The sequence below is a fragment of the Bos indicus genome, chromosome 20, assembly GCF_029378745.1.
Source record: "Bos indicus isolate NIAB-ARS_2022 breed Sahiwal x Tharparkar chromosome 20, NIAB-ARS_B.indTharparkar_mat_pri_1.0, whole genome shotgun sequence".
Classification (NCBI taxonomy): domain Eukaryota; kingdom Metazoa; phylum Chordata; class Mammalia; order Artiodactyla; family Bovidae; genus Bos; species Bos indicus.
The window spans coordinates 41933679-41953877 of NC_091779.1; the positions used below are offsets into that span (position 1 = coordinate 41933679).

Here is a 20199-nt window from a genome sequence, read left to right on the forward strand (position 1 = left end):
AGCCCGAGCGCTTTTCTCCTGCAGGTCCGGCTTTCCCAGGTTTGCTTTTTAATTCCCTTGCTTTCCTGTTCCGGAGCCGCGGGCGGTGCTACGGTCTTGGAGGCTACTCTATAAGTCTGGCTTTACTCTAACGGCGACCTCGCAGCCCGAGAGCTTTTTCTAGGTAAAAGGGTCAGCTTGTGGGTGTTGGAAGAGGGAGTGTTTCCAAGTATCCGAATTTCAACGGGGCTGGCGTCTGGGGCTGGGGTGAGAGGCGCCTGGGAGTTAGGAGCCGGCAGCTCCTCTTCAGATCTGCAGCGAAGGGCAAAGAAAAGGGACCCTAGGCCCGGGCCCTGTAAATAAATAGTAGTGAAAAATGAGACCGTTCATTCATTGTGGCGCGCATGTCGTGGTCCAAGCCTGGGGCCGCCGGGATCTCGGGCGGGTAGTGAGACTGTAAGTTTACATCGTGGGGCTCACTATCTGGTGGGAGATGTAAACAGGGAAGCACGCAATTACGGATCAGCCAGACATAAGTGACCGGGCTGGGAATTCAGGTGGTGGAAGAACGCGTTAATAGAAATATAGTCACACTTTGCAACTCGTTCTACAAAGACTGATGTTCCTGCACATGTTAGCCGTGCAAAACGACTCCCTCAGTTTCCCTGCTTCCAAACAGCAACTTAGGAGGAGGCAGACGCCGAAAATAATTACTTTTCCAGTTGCAGTGAGTTCCTTGTCTTTTGAATTGAAGTTCACATCCACAGTACAGCCTGACTGTGCCTTTAATAGGTCAGTTTCATAATCAGTGTTTTCAGATATTCTATTTCTAGAAATATCCATGAGGATCTAATAGTGAATGTTCAACAACAGTGAACACACGATACAGGAGTATTGGTGATCCTGACTCTCGTCCACCTCTAGATTCAGTACACTCCTTTTGTGTTTCCCCTGGACTCTGTGCATACCTCTTTTCTTGTGTTTATCACATTAAGTAATTAAAAAAAAAATCCGTATCTGCATATGGATTCTGGGCTTCAGGAGCCCTGCTTACTATGTGCCTTACTCACCTTTGATCAGGGCCTGTGACCATGCCCCACCTGTCTAGGCTCATTAAATGTTGCATGAATCAGTGAAAAGGCCTGCTTTCTATCTGGTTTTGGTAATGCAAACCTGTTGTGGATATATTCAGTAGGGAAATGTCCAGTAGCAAGATAGAAACATACATAACTGGTGAGCCAGTAAATACTTACTGATCACCTACTCTGTGCAGGATGTTCTGCCAGGGGCTGTGAAGGATACAGAAATGATTATGAGCCAACCCAATTCATCAAGGAACTAATAACCTAGTGGAGGAGTTAAGACATATACACACATGATTATTATATGAGGCAGTCTCTGGTAAGTGCTGTAAAAGAAGTAAGTACAGACTAAGAGCAACGGAAGTCTTGAGGGAATGGGATTACTTCCTAAAGGGAACCAAGATAGGCAGCACAGAAGATGTGGCATTTGACATGAGTAGATGGGTTAAAACTTCAATGGGCAAAGTCAAAGGGAGGGGTTTTAGAAGACCAGGAGTAAAGAATAAGCTGGATGATAGTACTTCATATGTTAGGAACTGGGAGCACCCATGGGGTCACTAAGAGTTAGACACGACTGAGCGACTTCACTTTCACTTTTCACTTTCATGCATTGGAGAAGGAAATGGCAACCCACTCCAGTGTTCTTGCCTGGAGAATCCCAGGGACGGGAGAGCCTGGTGGGCTGCCGTCTATGGGGTCGCACAGAGTTGGTCACGACTGAAGCGACTTAGCAGCAGCAGCAGCAAAGTGATAGGAGAGCCTCCCAGGTGGCCCTAGTGGTAAAGAACTTGCCTGCCAGTGCAGGAGACATAATGAGAGGAGGGTTCGATTTCTGGGTTGGGAAGGTCCCCTGGAGGAGGGCCTGGCAACCCACTCCAGTGTTCTTGCCTGGAGAATCCCATGGACAGGGGAGCCTGGTGGGCCACAATCCATAGGGTCGCAAAGAGTGGATATGACTGAAACGACTTAGCACACATGCAGGATGATAGGCACTTCATGGGGAAGTTAATGGAGGATTAGCCTGGAAGAAGCTGGGTCCAGATTGCAGAGGGCCTTAAATGCCAAGCATGGAGTTTGAGCTTGATTCTTTTGGCCCTGAGTAGCTTGTGGTGACAGGATGGGCTGTCTAGGCCCCAGGTTTATCATGAGGGTCTTGAACTGAATGACAATCATTCAGTTCAGTCGCTCAGTTGTGTACAACTCTTTGCCACTCCATGGACTGCAATAGGCCAGGCTTCTCTGTCCATCACCAATTCCCAGAGCTTGCTCAAAATCTCATGTCCATCGAGTGTGTGATGCCATCCAACCATCTCATCCTCTATTGTCCCCTTCTTCTCCCACCTTCAGTCTTTCCCAGCATCAGGGTCTCTTCCAGTGAGTCAGTTCTTCCCATCAAGTGGCCAAAGTATTGGGAGTTTCAGCTTCAGCATCAGTCCTTCCAATGAACATTCAGGATGTATTTCCTTTAGGATGGACTGGCTGGATCTCCTTGCAGTCCAAGGGACTCTCAAGAGTCTTCTCCAACACCACAGTTCAAAAGCATCAGTTCTTCAGTACTCAGCTTTATGGTCCAACTCTCACATCCATATATGACTACTGGAAAAACTGTAGCTTTGACTAGATAGACTTTTGTCAGCAAAGTAATGTCTCTGCTTTTTAATATGTTGTCTAGGTTGATCATAGCTTTTCTTCCAGGGAGCAAGTGTCTTTTGATTTTCATGTTTGCAGTCACCATCTGAAGTGATTTTGGAGCCCCAAAAAGTAAAGTCTCACTGTTTCCACTGTTTCCCCATCTATTTGCCATGAAGTGATGGGACCGGATGCCATGATCTTAGTTTTTTGAATGTTGAGTTTTAAGCCAGCTTTTTCACTCTCCTCTTTCACTTTCATCAAGAGGCTCTTTAGTTCCTCTCTGCTTTCTGCCATAAGGGTGGTGTCATCTGCATATTTGAGGTTATTGATATTTCTCCTGGCAGTCTTGATTCCAGCTTGTGCTTCATCCAACCCGGCATTTTGCATGATTTACTCTGCATAGAAGTTAAATAAGCAGGGTGACAATATACAGCCTTGATGTACTCCTTTCACAATTTGGAACCAGTCTGTTGTTCCATGTCTGGTTCTGACTGTTGCTTCTTGACCTGCCTACAGATTTCTCAGGAGGCAAGTCAGTTGGTCTGATATTCCCTCTTGAAGAATTTTCCATAGTTTGTTGTGATCCACACAGTCAAAGGCTTTGGCAAGTCAGTAAAGCAGAAGTAGATGTTTTTCTGGAATTCTCTTGCTTTTTCTATGATCCAGCGGATGCTGCAAATTTGATCTCTGGTTCTTCTGCCTTTTCTAAATCCAGTTTGAACATTTGGAAGTTCTCGGTTCACATACTGTTGAAGCCTGCCTTGGAGAATTTTGAGCATTACTTTGCTAGCGTGTGAGAAGAGTGCAATTGTGTGGTAGTTTGAACATTCTTAGGCATTGCCTTTCTTTGGGATTGGAATGAAAACTGACCTTTTCCAGCCTTATGGCCACTGGTGAGTTTTCCAAATTTGCTGGCATATTCAGTGCAGCAATTTCACAACATCATCTTTCAGGATTTGAAATAGCTCAGCTGGAATTCCATCACCTCCACTAGCTTTGTTCATAGTGATGCTTCCTAAGGCCCATTTGACTTCATATTCCAGGATGTCTGGCTCTAGGTGAGTGATCACACCATCATGGTCATGAAGATCTTTTTTGTATAGTTCTTCTGTGTATTCTTGCCACCTCTTCTTAATCTCTTCTGCTTCTGTTAGGTACATAACCATTTCTGTCCTTTATTGTGCCCATCTTTGCATGAAATGTTCCCTTGGTAATCATTAATGAGATATTATTTGGTGTGTACTTTCTATTAAATATAGTGATTGATAAAGCTAAATAATCTGAAACTATTTTCATGAGCCATTTGAAAATCTGCCTTAAGCCTGTTGGTAAAACTTTTGGTTAGAAAGACTTTAGGAAGATGCTTCTAAATGGAAACTTTCTGCAGTTAATGTTTGTTTGGGTTTTTAAAACATTTTGCTGAAGCCTCATATTTGGAAAGCTGTTCCTCTTCATAACATTGTTCAATGGGGAGGACTGAGAATGAGAATCAAAGAAAACTGTTATGTTGACCAGATTATAGTTAAGTTTGAATCTAAATGCTAGTCTCACTGAGGGAGAAAGAATGTGGAGTGGGAGAGCAGAAATGATTTTTCCCTCCCTGATCTTTTAGCTGATTAGAGGTGGAATATGCCTAAGTTTCCGGTCTTTTAAGCTACTGATTGTTTGAATCAGAGAGACAAGTACTTCAGTTCAGTTCAGTTGCTCAGTTGTGTCGGACTCTTTGCGACCCCATGGACTGTAACACACCAGGCTTCTTTGTCCATCACCAGCTCTTGGAGCTTGCTCAGACTCATGTCCATCGAGTCGATGTCGCCATCCAACCATCTCATCGTCTGTCATCCCTTCTCCTCCCATCTTCAATCTTTCCCAGCATCAGGGCATGTTCCCATGAGTTAGTTCTTCACATCAGGTGTCCAAAGTATTGGAGTTTTGGCTTCAGCATCAGTCCTTCCAATGAATATTCAGGACTGATTTCCTTTAGGATTGACTAGTTGGATCTCCTTGCAGTCCAAGGGATTCTCGAGTCTTCTCCAACACCACAGTTCAAAAGCATCAATTCTTTGGTGCTCAGCTTTCTTTGTAGTCCAGCTCTCACATCCCTACATGACTACTGGAAAAACCACAGCTTTGGCTAGACGGACCTTTGTTGGCAAAGTACTTAGGACATCTTAAAAATTAGTTGTGAACATTAATTCAGTTCAGCATGCTCTTATTTTTATTAGTATGCTAACTGCATTGGAGCATGCAAAATCAATGTTAAGATAATCACAGAAATATTTTCTAGCATGAGCAGTTTGGGAAACATTGTTATATCTATTTGTTCTCTCTGTTCTCTAGAGTTTATATTCTCTGTGGAAAATGTGACATATTCAAATAGTACGTCACGATGCAAGGCAGTGCATGGTGAGTGGTCTGATAGTAATGGCAATCGTTTTGGGCGACCAGGGAGGAACAAATACTGGCCATCTGGGGTGGGGAGGGTTTAGATCTGTGAGGTGGAGGGCGTGTGTTAACATAGGCCGTATCCATAGCTGGGAATCCAGACCAGAGCATTTAAGGAGCCATCCTGGATTCCTGCTCTGATGGCACTGGCAATTCTGAGGTCAGGTGGACATCAAAGATGAAATGAGGTAATGAGCTGGTGACCTGTAATCATTGTAGGACCTGTCAAAAAGAACCACAGAGTGTGTGAGAGCAGGGTACCTTAGGGGTGGTGACATTGGTTGTAGAAAGGCCTGCCAGGGTATTACTGTAGTAGCGAGGCAGGAGAGGATGGTGTGGAATGGATGGACTCAAGTATCTATGAGGCTGAAATGATACAGGTGTTTGAGCATAAATTTTTAACTAGAAGGGTTAAGGGAGGAGAAGTTGTCAGGTAATTCCCTGGTGTATGACTTGAAGACCGATGAATGGTCTCATCTATTGAGACAGGAAGGGACTTCTCAAGTGGCGCAAGTGGTAAAGAACCCGCCTGCCAGTGCAGGAGACATGAGAAACACGGGCTCAATCCTTGGGTTGGGATGATCCCCTGAAGGAGGGCATGGAAACCCACCATAGTATTCTTGCCTGGAAAAATCCCACGGACAGAGGAGCCTGGTGGGCTACAGTCCAGAGGGTCACAAAGGGTTTGACACGACTCAAGGGACTTAGCATGCATGCATGCATTGAGATGGGAAACACTAAAAAAGGAGCTGGTGGTATTCTCTTGGAGGGCAAGGTTATTGACTCATTTTAGGACATGTTGAGTTGAATTTGTGAGTCTGCTGAGTGGGGAGGAACATGTGGCAGGATGATACTAAGTGTATGTGTAGAAACATGCTGTGTGTGGACAGGATGACATAGGTTGGGGGGAACTTGAAAAAGTACACCACAGCAGATGGTTGAACACTGGGATGTGACCTCGTCATGCTGGAAGTGGAGCCTCTTTAGGAAGCCACAGGGTCCAGGGACTGACCATGGCTTTGGTTGAGTGGCTGAGACCTGGGAAGAGGAGTTTATTGGCCCTGAGGAGTTTCATATAGTACAGAGAACTCAGTATTAGATGGGTGGAATATTCCAGCAGCCTAAGGGGTGGTCAGGTATTGGTGAAAGCTGTTTACACAGTGAGTTTTTCTCTTCTCTTTTTCTTTCCTCCACCAAAGTCACAGAATGTCGTTCCACCCAGGAGGACCCAGGTGTCCCCGAGGGCGAGGGGGACATGGAGCCAGACCCTCCTCCGCACCAGCCTTCAGGCCCCAAAATCTGAGACTGCTTCACCCTCAGCAGCCTCCTGTGCAATACCAATACGAACCTCCCAGCGCCCCTTCCACCACGTTCTCCAACTCTCCGGCCCCCAATTTTCTGCCTCCAAGACCAGACTTTGTACCCTTCCCTCCGCCCATGCCTCCTTCAGCGCAAGGCCCCCTACCCCCCTGCCCGATCCGGCCCCCGTTCCCCAACCACCAGATGAGGCCCCCCTTCCCCGTGCCCCCCTGTTTCCCTCCCATGCCGCCTCCGCTACCCTGTCCCAATAACCCCCCAGTCCCCGGAGCGCCTCCTGGCCAAGGCGCCTTCCCCTTCATGATGCCGCCGCCATCCCTGCCGCATCCGCCGCCGCCTCCCGTCGTTCCGCAGCAGGTCAATTACCAGTACCCACCCGGGTACTCGCACCACAGTTTCCCACCCCCCAACTTCAATAGCTTCCAGAATAGCCCCAGTTCCTTCCCGCCCAGTGCTAGTAACAGCAGTAGTCCTCACTTCAGGCACCTCCCTCCGTACCCGCTCCCCAAGGCTCCCAGTGAGAGGCGGTCCCCAGAAAGGCTAAAGCATTACGACGACCACAGGCACCGGGACCACAGTCACGGGAGGGGCGAACGGCATCGGTCCCTGGAGCGCCGGGAGCGAGGCCGGAGCCCCGACCGGAGAAGGCAGGACAGCCGCTACAGGTCCGATCACGAGCGGGGGCGCACGCCCTCCCGCCACCGGAGCTACGAGCGGAGCAGGTAAAGCGCACCTATGGTTTTTTAGAGAAGTTGCAGAGATCCTGACACAGGCGGCTCAGCAAACCAGACCAAAAAGGTCCAGCCGTGCATTTCGGTTTATAAAAGGAAAGGGCTGTTTTATTAAAGAGGGAGAGACAACTAATGAGGAAGGAAGTTGACCTCAGGAGAAAGCCACTTTGAAAAGCATCCCCAAATTAGCAACATAGATTCATTTCAATGAATGTAAGCCAATTACTATACGAATACAGCTGGCATTTTAATGATGATCAATAAAAGATCCTGTAGTTGTTTGTGTGGATGTTGTATTTAATTATGTTCAGTAAGACCATCTTGTCAGGTTATTGCACTGTGGGTTCTTTTGGAATTGGTGGTCTGCAGGCCGCTGTTATCAGTCAGGAATCCAACTAGTTAACAAGCTGAACTTGCTTCCTGATTTTTAGGATAAATGTAAGTTTATCTTATGTTTTTGCTTTCTTGCTCTGTTTCTTTATAAAATGAAATAATATTAGGTATACATTATCAAAGTTACAATTTTCAAAATAGCTTTTGATTTTGTTGCATTGAAATGTATGCATACTAAATAAAATTGCATTTAGAACATACTAATCCACTTCAGATTAAATTTCTTTTTTTTCCCCACCCAAAAGGCCAAAAATCTATATTTACAAGGAAATAAGGTTTCCAGCAGACATTCATTGATGGGTGTCTAGAAATTCTCTGAAGTTAAATGTAAAATTTTATGTCTATATATTTTTTTCTATAAGTAAATCAGTGGCTTACAGCAGATTCTTAAGAGATTGTATGAGTCTCTTACCCTAAATCTAAGAATCATTGGTTTAAATGGAAAAATAAAAATGTGCACATATCCATTCTACTAATATTTATTTGTACCTTCAGTGAACTGTTTGTATCAATGAAGATTTTTGGTTTTCCACTTGTCAAGCTGGTAATGGTGCTTCTCTTTCTGGCTGCTGTGGTGTGTTCACTCACTTTCATTGTCTTGTGGAACTGTGCTGAAAAGTTTGAGGTCCCCAAACCAGGTAACCTTGTTACTTGGATTTTCAGAGAGTAAGTCTTGACTCCTATGGAATTAATGTGCTTCTTGGTTTCCATGTTGTTCTCATGGCTGCGTGCTTGATTCTGACCGAACATTTTGCCAGTAAATGTTAACAGTCATTCTCAGTCCTAAAGGTTTAGAAGGAAGCCCTCCAGGCCTTGGAAGGTTTGGAAGGAAAATACACTATTGCTTCTCTCTGATGCCTAGTCGAAGGCAGAAGAAGTGACATGTTTCCTGCAGGGGTGACTGATTCTGATGGGCTAAAGCTGACTAGAGTCGGTAGATTTTGAAAAGTCTTTTCAGCATGACTTACTGTTCCTTGTCAGTTTTGTTCTTAACTTTGTGATGGATTAGTTGGCAGAGGCCTGTGAGGGTTTATTGTACAACTTTACGGTGAAAATCTAAACTCGAAAGAGTTTGATAGTTTTCTTCACACTTAAAGTGATTGTTAATAAACCTGTCTTTGGGGAAACATGTTGCTGCAAACTTAAACATTCTAGATGACTTTTTTTTTTTTTTCTGTTTGAGAGTACTGTGGTTTTTAGGGTTCTGCTGTAAATTCCTGAATTCTCCCATCCAGGCTTAAGCTTAAAGAAACACAAATGTCCTATAAACTGAGGATCCCTGTCACTAAGTGAAATCAAATGCTGAAAAAATGACCCTTAATCCCCATGAGCCTAAACCACAACCCCTTTACTGTGGGGGATCTTAGGCAGTTAGCTCATCTTTCTGCATGGCCTTTATTTACCCTGGAGTTGTTTTATGATGATGTACTTGGGGGTGTTTGCTCTGGAGCGGCCTTAATGTCACAGCCGCAGTAAAATCAGTTCCCTCTAGGGGTCTTAGTAGAGTGTCAGTCCTCTGTCTTATATAGAATGCTTCTGTGAACCAAACATGGAGCCTGTGAAGTGCTAGTATATAACTTCTAAAAGTACACTGGAGAAAACCAGACGTTCACAAAGTTGTGCGTTTGATTAGATGAAGTTTATGCAAATTCTTCAGTCTGTCCTCTGGCTGCTTCTGCCCTGGCTTCTTGGGGTAAGTGCATCCACACTTTTTCAAATTTCGTTTTTCCTTTTCTTCTCCTCCTCCGAAATCTGGGTAAATAGTGATTACAAGATTATTTCAGGGCAGACTATTTCTGGAGAAGATTTGTGAAGACGTAGATGGATGCATTTGCTGTCATGAAAGATCCAAGTTCCTCCAGGGATTAGGAAAAGGAAGAGCTGCAGGGGCAGCCAGTAAGGAGCAGGGCAGTGGCTTCCCACACTTGAGCGGTGTTACAGCACTGTAACCCCATACCTGTCCTGTTGAGTACCGTGTTGAGCCATTGGAGAGCTATTATGTATCTAAGGAATATCTTCATGGTCCCAAAACTGGGAAGAATTTTTGGAAAAATAATTGAAGCATTGTTTTTCTTGCTTTAAATGGGTTCATCATATAGTATTACAGTGATTTATACTGGTCTTTTCAGTTCATAGCCACTCGGAGGTAGCAGTCATAATGAGAGGTGCCACTCTTGAATACAAAATCCTATCCCCTAGATGTTACAAAAACAAACGAAAAATTAGGAATATCCTTTAAATAGAGTTTTTATTTGGAAATAGAGGCAGTTTTTTTTTAGCCGCCATGCCATCACAAATTACATTATATTGTTGTTATGTGATACCACTCACTAGGTGGGATTTGCTGTCTAAAAGTAAGCTGTCATTTTAAAAGTGTATCAGATAAAGAATGTGGAATGCCAAGCACTGGCTACTTTACTTTGGACAGCTGGTGTGTACCTGAGCCTTAAGTATATGTTAAAAGTGTTATTCAAAGGAGTCTTTCTTGAGGAAGGGGTGGTTTTTAAGTGGAAAAACAATTTTTGTGTTAATATCTAAGATCTCTTATTAATTTTGTAAGTTTTGATTTCAGTGAATTTACATTTCTTCTATTTGGTTACAGGTGGGGGATTATTATTTCTTTTTTATCCACGCCATGTGACAGGCATATAGGATTTTAGTTCCCCTACTGGGGATTGAATCTGTGCCCCCGAAGTGGAAGTGGTGGCGGGAAGCGGGGGCGTGGCTATTTTTGAGTTTAGACATTTTTGTAATCTTCTTGCTGGACTCAGGCTAATACAGTATTTTTTTGCCCCAATCTAAGACCTAGTATTTATTTCCTTTAGATTTAGTTCTAATGTAAACACACTGGGATTCCAATTTTTGTTTCAGATCTCATTGTGCGTATTGATTAGGCTCATAAGTTATTACTATCATTATTACTAAATTCCAGCTTTATATTGGAAGGTTTAAAATCCTGAATTCTAGTTTTACACTGAGTAAACTCAGTGTCTCTATTTAGAGTTTTTTTTTCCCCCTGATGAAAACAGCACTTAAAGTGACCTAGAGTCTCATGGTAGTTAGTGATGACTAAGAACTATACCTCAGGTGTATAACCTATGAGTTTAGAGCTTTTTATTATAGACCTTTGTCCTCATCTTTACTATATGCATTTATTTGTTGGATGAAATTAAGAGTGTTTCAGAAATCAATAGGCAGTTGAATCCTTTGAAGTTTTCCCTGTAGAACGTTTGGCTGGTTGGAAGGTCTCAAGAGAAGATTATGATGAAATTCCCTTCATTGCTTAGTATTAAGTATGACTTCTTCTTCTTTTTTTTTTTTTTAAAGAAAACAGCAAGAAATGTCCAAGGTAGTTAACTTGCATAAAGTGAAATGCTCCTTTAACCTCTAATAAATGAAGGGTGAGTAAAAATGTCCCATAGTGAATAGTGCTGCAGAATACTTAGGTGAGGTGAGGTCCCTTTATTTAGATGAATTCAGTGAAAAGAGATGGTGTTTTTGAGTCTTTCTGTTGAAAACAGCTCTGTGTATTAATTCCTTTAAGAGAGCGGGAACGGGAGAGACACAGGCACCGGGACAGCCGAAGATCACCATCTCTGGAAAGGTCCTACAAAAAAGAGTATAAGAGATCTGGAAGGTAAGCAAGGAGTTGACACTGGAAGAAGTCATAGGATTATCTCCTGAAATTCAGATTTTGTGCTTTTGCAGGGTGTCAGCCAGGTCTTCAGAATAGCCTGAGCGTCTGTCCAAAGAACACTGTGAAAAGCTAAAGTAGCCAGTTATTGAAAAACCTTTTATTTCAAGATGTATATAGGATGCACAAGGAAAATATTAAAAAGTCCCCCAAATTAGGCCACTTTGTGACCTCAGTTGCTGTAAAACACTATATTAGTAGTTCAAGGTTTGTTTTTTTTTTTTGAAGACCTTGAAAATTCATAATTATGCTCTTAAGTTTACTTGTTTCAGAAAAAAAAAAAAAAGAAAAACTACAGTAATACCTTATTTGGAAATATGACATTGAAATTGTTGCAAATAAAAATTTACAGGATGTAACCAATTCTATATCAAGAGCTAAAAATTCATGCCTTAATAAATGGTAATTAAGAATAGTACTGTCAATAATCTGACAGATTTTGGGTCAATTATTCATTTTCCCAATTTTATTATTGGGCAAAGGAACTTTTTTAAGCCTCAGTGTCTTTGTCTAAAATAAGGACAGTTATATTTGCCTTATTGAGTGACAAGGGGTCATAACACACATAAAACACTTAGGACTTGGCCCAGTAGTGCCAAATAAATGGTAACTATATATATAATTATTATCTAATTATTGACTCTAAAAAAGCAGAAAAAGGTATTGAAGGTAAAATAAATTAATAAACTAGAAAAAGAACTATAATGCCATAATAATATTTGTAAATAAATGCAAGATTTCTTTGAAAGGCTGTACAATTTTAAAAGTGGCAAATCAAGAAAAGAAAAGCACATATCCATTAGGTATAAGAATGTATTATTATAGGAATGAAAGGGATTTAAAAATTATAGTGTGTTGGTACAAGTACTGATGTTTTATTTGAGAAATTTAAAAACTTGGATGTGATGGGTTGTTTCTATGAAAACAAAAATTATAAACCTTACACTTAGAGCAGAAAATGTTAATAGGCCAATACCTATGGGAAAAAGTTGACTTTGTGTCTCTTCCAAAAAAGTTTGAAACTGTTTTTAGAACACTGAAGAAGATGGAAGGAAAGCTCAGCTCATGCTGTGATATCAGGAAAATCCAAATGGCAAAACCATCAATAAAAAGAAAACCACTAAACAATTTCTTTTATGACTATGGATATGAAAATACTGATTAGTATATGAGCAGGTTGTGTTCAGTTGTGTGTTATAATAGTTGAGGGTTTATTCCAAGGTTGCATGGGTAGAGAGGTTAGTATTAGGAGATCTATAACTGTAATTCTTTGTGTCAGAATCTCTAGAGTTATCTCAGTACTTGCCTATTAGCTGTTTAAAGTTGCATTCAATTATGAGTAGAAACTGGTAAAGTAGGAGTATAAGCAGACTTCTGTAACTTGATAGAGAACATTATCTCGTGATGAACATGATTGATACCATCTGAGAAGAGCCAAATTTAATGTTGAAACCTTATAGGCCTTCCCATACATATTAGAAAAAAAGACAAGGAGACCCCATTTCCTACCACTGTCACCTGATGTATGTCTTAACACGCAAATGACAAACATTGTATTCTTGTGTGTCCCAGGTATTATATGGTATGATGATAGTCTTTAACAAGAGTCCCTGCTTTCCAGGAATAAGAAAGTTAAGTGCTGTGAGACGTGCCTTTGGTAGAGCAAATACATACTGCTTCTGGAACACAGTAGTTAGTAACTCAGTTTCGGGTGGTCATAGAGAAGTTGACAATGTACTGATTCCCTGGAGTATGGGTAGGAACGCCTGCTGCTGCTGCTAAGTCGCTTCAGTCGTGTCCGACTCTGTGCGACCCCATAGACAGCAGCCCACCAGGCTCCCCCGTCCCTGGGATTCTCCAGGCAAGAACAGTGGAGTGGGTTGCCATTTTCTTCTTCAATGCATGAAAGTGAAAAGTGAAAGTGAAGTCGCTCAGTCGTGTCTGACTCTTAGCGACCCCATAGACAGCCTACCAGGCTCCTCCGTCCATGGGATTTTCCTGGCAAGAGTACTGGAGTGGGATGCCATTGCCTTCTCCAAGGAATGCCTAAGGGAAGGCAAATGGTAGGGGGAGAGAAAGAGCAGGTGTGAAGGCTGCATTGGAGAAGGGGTCTCAGAGGGTCAAACTTGGAGGTTGGGAAAGGAGTTTAGGCTTTTGTTAGCAATCCAGGAAAGAAATGATTGTGGCTAGACCGACCCATTGTGGCAATGACGATGGGGAAATTTGGAGGTGATTGAGAGAGATCGATGTGGGAGAGTCAGTAGGACTTGGTCATCACCTGAGATGTGATGTTCCCCTTGGAGGGCTGGAAACACTAAGAAACAGGCAAAAGAATGAGTTCAATTTTGGGCAAGTAGAATTTGAAAATCTGTTAGACAGCTCGGTGGAATTGTGTGGTACCTAGTGGGACACAAAAGTATAAGGTTCAGAAAAGAGATCTTAGCTAGAAATGCTAAATGCCATGAATTAGAGGAGGTCAACTAGGAAGAGTCTGTTCAGTGAGAAAGGGCCTGCAGAAGAGGAGGAGATAAGGATAGGAAAAAAGCTAAGATACTGTGTTTGTGGAACTCGTTGAGGGCCCACCCGAGGTTGGTTTTTAATGTTCAGTGCTGGAAACCTCTTGGTTTAGTTGTTTCTTCTCCAGTACCCAGTAACTTGTGGAGAAGGCAGAGACTTGGATTCTTTGAGTTCTAACTAATGCAGTAGATGAGAAAATAAAAGTTATAGATATAAATACTGTAAAACAGGAAAAATTATCATAGTTCGTAATATAGCATATTATTAAACAAAATTTTTGAGTTCGGATTTTGAAATTTGAAATGCCTGAGACACCTAAAGTGATGTTTTACTCCTATTTTGAAATGTCCCTCTCAAAGTGTTAAAAAAAAGGAAAGAAGAAAAAAAGAATACTAATTGTTTTTCACAATAGACAACCCTGATCATCCATTATTTATGACACCAACCTAAAGTGGATGGAGTAAGGTTGTCTTCTGCCTGTGTTTCTCAATGGTAATAATAAAACATTTGGTGGGATTTTTAGTACATGTCAAAATGTCTGTGTCAAATAATCATATAAACATTTAACTATTACTTGCTAGCTCTGTGAGAGAAACAGAATTTCTAATTCTGTTTCCTGTCTAGGGGATGTTTATATCTGCCTCAGGAATCTTGTCAGGACTAAGTGTATCAGAGTGCTTACAAGAGTGTCAGGCTCTCAGGAAGGACCACAAACAAAAACAAATAAAACCACACCCACAGGGAGCCAGGATTTGCCATTATTAGCTAATGATATTACCAGGACAGTTCAAGAGAATCAGTCAAGAAATGTTAGAATTAACTCACTGAAGTTGACAGGTATACAATAAACATATCATAATTAAGAGCCTTCCCTGAATACCAGGAATACCTACTTACTAATAGAAAATATAAATAGAAAATTTAAATGAATAAAAGTTAAATTTCTTAATAAACTTAAAAATATATTGATCAATAGGAAGATATTAAGTGTAGTAGATGACGAGGAAGGTGATGTAAATGAATGGAGGGCATGTTAAATTCCTGTAGTGGGAGTGGAAGATAGGGTTAAAAAACATACCAGTGTTCTTCCAAAATATTTGTAGTTTTTAGCAGTGTTGGTGGTATAGTGGTGAATATATCTGCCTTCCAAAAAATCTATAATTTTAATGTAAGTTCAGTTGAGGTACTGTTTTTAGAACTTTACTAGGACTCAAATTTTTCTTGGGAATAGAAGTGAGTGTAATGAAGAAAAATAATGCACAGTTTGGTATGGATATAAATAGGTCAATGAGACCAATCTGGAACAACATTCAAGTATATATAAAGGTTTACATCTATCATGAAGTTGTTTTTTCAAATCAGAGGAGAAACTGATGTGGAAACAATGCAAACTGTATGGAAAAGAAATTGGTTCAGATTTCTGCCTTAGATCTTGGACAGATAGAGTAAAAAAAATTAATGTTAAAAGTAACTGAAAAATATATTTATTTAACCATGCGATGGGAAAGGATTACAGCCATAACACTAAGACTGGAAATAGAAACAAACAATCTTTGCATTTGGCCATATAAAGATTGTATGTAGCTTTGCTGCTGCTGCTGCTAAGTCGCTTCAGTCATGTCCGACTCTTCGCGACTCCATGGACTGCAGCCTACCAAGCTCCTCCGTCCATGGGATTTTCCAGGCCAAGAGTACTGGAGTGGGTTGCCATTGCCTTCTCTGATGTAGCTATAAATAGAATTAAAAGGAAAATAAACTGAAAAAGGTTACATTACATATGACAGAAGATGGGTGATAATTTAAATAAAAAATCGTCAAAAGACTGTAATCCTAATTTTAAAAATATTGGCATGGTGTATTGATTCATGTTCATATTAATAAAAGAAGTGAATGTGAAACGTGTTATTTCAGTAGTGACAAATTAAATGAGATGCTCTTTTTATAAGGATAGAAAAGATGAAAAACAATCATGTTGACAGGATGTGGGGAAATGGGAAATCACATACGGTTTTGATGGTAATCTAAACTGGTAATTCTTATCTGTAGAGAAGCCTTTAGAAAAGTACACTCTCTTTGTGTGTGAAATAATATGACAAGTCTGCAAAGAACACAAGTGTATTTACAGTAGCATTGTTTACAGTGGGGGAAGAAAGGTAATCTCCTAAATGACAATGATCAGATTTGTCAGATTATGGTATGTACATATAAAAGAATGATATGCATTATTAAAAATGGTTCAGATGTAGATGTATTGAAGTAGAATGATGTTCCTGATTTACCACTTTGTTGAGGAAAACAGGCTACAGAGTTCCTGTTTTTAGAAACTTGTGTTTATATATCTATATCTTCTAACATATTTGTGAAATATAATTGTTATCTCTGAGTGGTGTTACAGGTGATTTTTGTTTTATTTTTCTACAGTGAACATATATACATTTTACATCACAGTAAATATTTTTTTCTGGTAACAAACCTCTTGATGTACACTGCAATATTTAGAAGTTGCATCAATAAGTAATATATATAATCCTTCTAATCACCCACTATTTCCCCCCTGATGTATACACACCTACACTTAGGTTTTCCCTGCTATAAAATTAGAAATGAGTGATAGAGTTGATGGAGAAACTTACTGGTGACTTTGACCCAGATGTAAACTTTCTTGGGTAGGAGTGACTTTGTTAGTAGAGCTGCCGAGCTGGCAGCACATCGCTAATAAAGCAGTCTCTCTCCTTGGCTGGATTCTCCAAGTCTGTACGGTTCCACTGAAATGTCCTGGGCTTAATTTAAAAATCTACCCTCTGGGTTTTTCCCTCCAAGCACGTCCATACGCTGAGCCTTTGCAAATTTCATGCTCCAGCGATTCAAGGAGATAGAATTGCTTTTTTCCTTTTTAATTGAGTTACTATTAGTATTTGTGGGGATCAGAGTTAGGCAAACTGGTGGTTCATTAAGCAGTAATACCCAAGTAGGGGTTTCCAGAGAAATGATGAGGGATGGTATAACTGGTTCACTCTTGGATTTTGGTCCTCAGGCTAAATTTATGGCTAAGTGGAGATCATGTTTTGTGAAGACTTTTTTTTTTTTGTCTTGGCAAAGCAAGATGTGGAGAATTCAAAATTAGTGTGCTCAGTGCTGAGATTGTCTATAGATGGAGATGTCCATGTATTTCCTAGAGATCTTTCTATTCTAGGAGTTATGGTTTGCCGGTTGCCCCTGAACCTGCCGGATGCACACCAGAATCACCTGGGGAGATTATTAAAAATACAGAATCTTGGGCCCCACCCCCGGAGACTGTGAATCAGTAAGTAGATCTGGGGTAGGGCCTGGGAATTTGTGTTTTTAAACAAATAACTTCAGGTGATTCTGATGTCAGCAGACTGGTGTCATGGGGTCACTGGTTTTTCATACAAACGAATATGGTGGTTTGGCATGACGTTTTTCTTTTAGGTGACAAATGAACTAAACAGGTAAAATAGAAAAGTTTTACAAGGAAAGAACATTTTTAATAGCCTCCCTCTGCCCCCTTTTGAAGTCGCTCCCCAAGCAGGGAGAAGAAGAGAGCTCGCTGGGAGGAAGAAAAAGACAGATGGAGTGACATCCCGGGCTCTGGCAAAGAGAAGAATTATACCTCCATCAAGGAAAAGGAGCCAGAGGAGGGGCTGCCTGACAAAAATGAGGAGGAGGAAGAAGAACTCCTTAAGCCTGTGTGGATTCGCTGCACCCACTCAGAAAACTACTACTCCAGTGACCCCATGGATCAGGTGGTAGGTCTGTGGTAGGAGAGAAGCTACGGACCAGAGCTCCTCAAGCTCAGCGCTTTTGGCGTCTGGGGCTGGATAGTTCCCTGTGGCGGGGCCTGCCCGGTGCCTGGTTGGATGTCGAGCAGCATCTCTGGGCTCTGTGCGCTGGATGCCAGTAGCACCCTCATGGCTGTGATAACCGAGGCTGTCTTCTGACATTGCCCAGTGTCCCCTGAGGGGTGAGAGAACGTCCCTCCCCCTGGTTGAGAACCGCTGCTGTAGACAAAAGCTGCTTTACAAAAGGCAAGAGTGCTGCAGGTGTATGGAAGGGTCTCTTCATTCTGATTTTTGATGCCACTGCTAGCCTTGATGCTGGTGGTCTTGTAAGCTCTCACTCATAGCTATGTTATACATCCTGTGGTATACATCTGTATGCGTGTGTGTGTGTTTCCCTCAAAACGAGAAACAAGGGAAAATTGAGTTTGTCTCTTGCAAGTCTGCCCGTGACCAAAGGTCCCCATAGCAGGTTTCCTGTGCTGGTTGCTGGTTTTGTGGAGTCGCGGCGTCGTCACCTTGGATGGGCTCTCAGGAGAGTCAGCACACGTGCTGTTCACGATGGGGCTCCTGGGGCTCAGCAGCTGTGCCTCATTGCCTTGGGGGCCCCATGACCTCTGTGTGCTTGCTTCTCCTCCTTCTTCCATCTCCATTTTATTTTCCGTCACTCTCCCTTTCTTTTTTTTTTCTCTCTCCCCTAACAGGCACTATGCCTCCATCCCCATTAAGTTAGGTGTATTTGCCATAGAATGGACACACAGTCATGTTCACTGATGAAATGAATGAGTGAAGGAAGGGATACCTACAGATTTAGGACAGAAGAGCCTGGAGATGTTAGATTTAGTGGGTGGGATAGATAAGAGAGCATTCTGTTGTTTGGAGTTTTGTAAAAACATCTTCGACTTGGACTGGGCCCTTACCTATGGTGAGCTTGAGAGGAGACTGTTGTCTCTTGACAAAAAGGTTTGAGAGGTCTCTCTTGGTGGCATGATATTTTACTTGATAAAGAAAAGCAGGGTTTTAAGTCCTGGTTCAGGTGACACAGGCAAGGAGAAGCTCACACGTGGAGCCCTATTTGTGAAACTGCCCCACGTGTCTCAGATTACCTCCCTGAATTCTTAAAACATCTCTGGAAAGAAGGCATCTGTTACTTCAGAATGTTGTTGTAAATGAGAGTACTTAACTGATCGTGGTTTAAGCTTGCTGGGTTTGTTTTCCTCGACAAGCCATCTGGAGGGAGGTGGTGGCTGGTGTGTATTTAGTGCCTTAGTGATGGCAGGGCCGTAGGTGGGTATCGCTGTCTTTCAGAGGGCCCATCACAGTTGCAGGATGCCCACAGGAGCCCCAGGCATCATGTCCGTACACACCTCTGCCCAGATACAGATGCAGAGGGCAGTACTGGGTGGAGCCCAGGGTGCCCAGGGATCTCTTCTTTCATCCCTTCGTCCAGAATTGTGTTTAATGGATTAATTTTCCATCTCTGCCATAACCCATCTCCACAGACTTCATTCATGGCTTAAAATACCGCACATTTATTAACTCCCAGTTCTGTAGATCGGAAGTCAAACTTGGGTCTCCCTGGCTAAATCGAGATACTGGCAGGACTGCTCTCCTTTCTGTTGACAAACTGTTTTCTTGCTCATTCAGGTTGTTGGCAGAGTTCAGTTCCTTATGGCTGTGGGATGGAGGCCCTTGTCTCCTTGCTGTCTGGCAGGTGTGGGCTGTTCCCAGCTTCTGGAGCCCGTGTGCATTCCTTGGCCCATGGACCCCTTCCTTCATCTTCAGAGCCAGCAGTGTGGGTCGAGTCCCTCTTGTGCTTTAAAGATCTCTTGCCTCTTCTTCTGTTGCACCTCTGACTGCTGTTGTGAGAGCCTCTCCACTTTTAAAGACCTGTGTTCAGTTGTGTCCACCCAGATAACCCCACCTCAAATTCTGTAGCCTTAATTGCTTCTGCAGAGTTCTTTCTGCACTGAAAGGTGGCATGTTCACTTTCCAGGGATTAGGACAGAGACATCTGTGGCGTAGGGGGACTGGCTTCTGAGATCCCGGGTTCTCCGCCCCAAACCTGAAGGGAATCCCAGTTCTGTGAGCAAGGGGGAAGGGGAGAATGGCTCCCCGTGGGTATCATTACTCTTGAAATAATGTTGAAGGCACTGAGGTTCAGAGCATTTGAACAGCAGAGCTTTTGCTTTTCCTCACCTTTTTTGTGGGTGTGTTAAAACTCCAGGGTACAAGGAAGGCTGATAAACCAGAAGGCCAACATTGGCTTCTGTTTGTGCACTGCTGCTGCAGAGAGAGCCTAAGTGTCACAGCCACTCCGGCATCACCAGTGTCAGTAATGAGGTGGGGCTGAGGAAAGCAGGCACCCTCTCTTGGGAATAACTGCAGATTTCATGATTGAATATTCATTTTATGTTGGAAAGGTGCCTTTTGAAAATGTCAAATGTACATTTTAGGTGGGTGTTTAAAGTGATTTTCAACCTGGGAGGAGAGTAAGGGAAAGTGAGCAACTTCCTCCAGGAATGTATTGCAGAACCCTGTGTTTGTAAAGAGTGTGTGTGTGTGTGTCCGTGTGTTTATGGGGTGCATGTGTGGTTTGTGGGTCACTGGGT

The 20199-nt window shown here is 42.4% G+C and overlaps 1 protein-coding gene across 5 annotated transcripts in view; it reads left to right on the forward strand.

Annotated features, from left to right (window-relative positions):
- The first annotated feature begins 9 nt into the window (after positions 1–9).
- Positions 10–20199, forward strand: part of DROSHA (drosha ribonuclease III) — a 123092-nt gene continuing 102902 nt past the window's right edge. For 2 of the 5 annotated variants that reach the window (XM_019982966.2, XM_019982967.2), the window contains exons 1-5: positions 12–163; positions 5034–5099; positions 6338–7177; positions 11124–11216; positions 17326–17557. In XM_019982966.2, coding sequence (XP_019838525.1) covers positions 5083–5099; positions 6338–7177; positions 11124–11216; positions 17326–17557 — 1182 coding nt within the window. In that variant the 5' untranslated portion in view covers positions 12–163; positions 5034–5082. Of the gene's footprint in view, positions 164–1252; positions 1381–5033; positions 5100–6337; positions 7178–11123; positions 11217–16983; positions 17095–17325; positions 17558–20199 lie in introns of all 5 variants that reach the window. The other 3 variants (XM_070774805.1, XM_070774803.1, XM_070774804.1) reach the window with 3 other exon arrangements.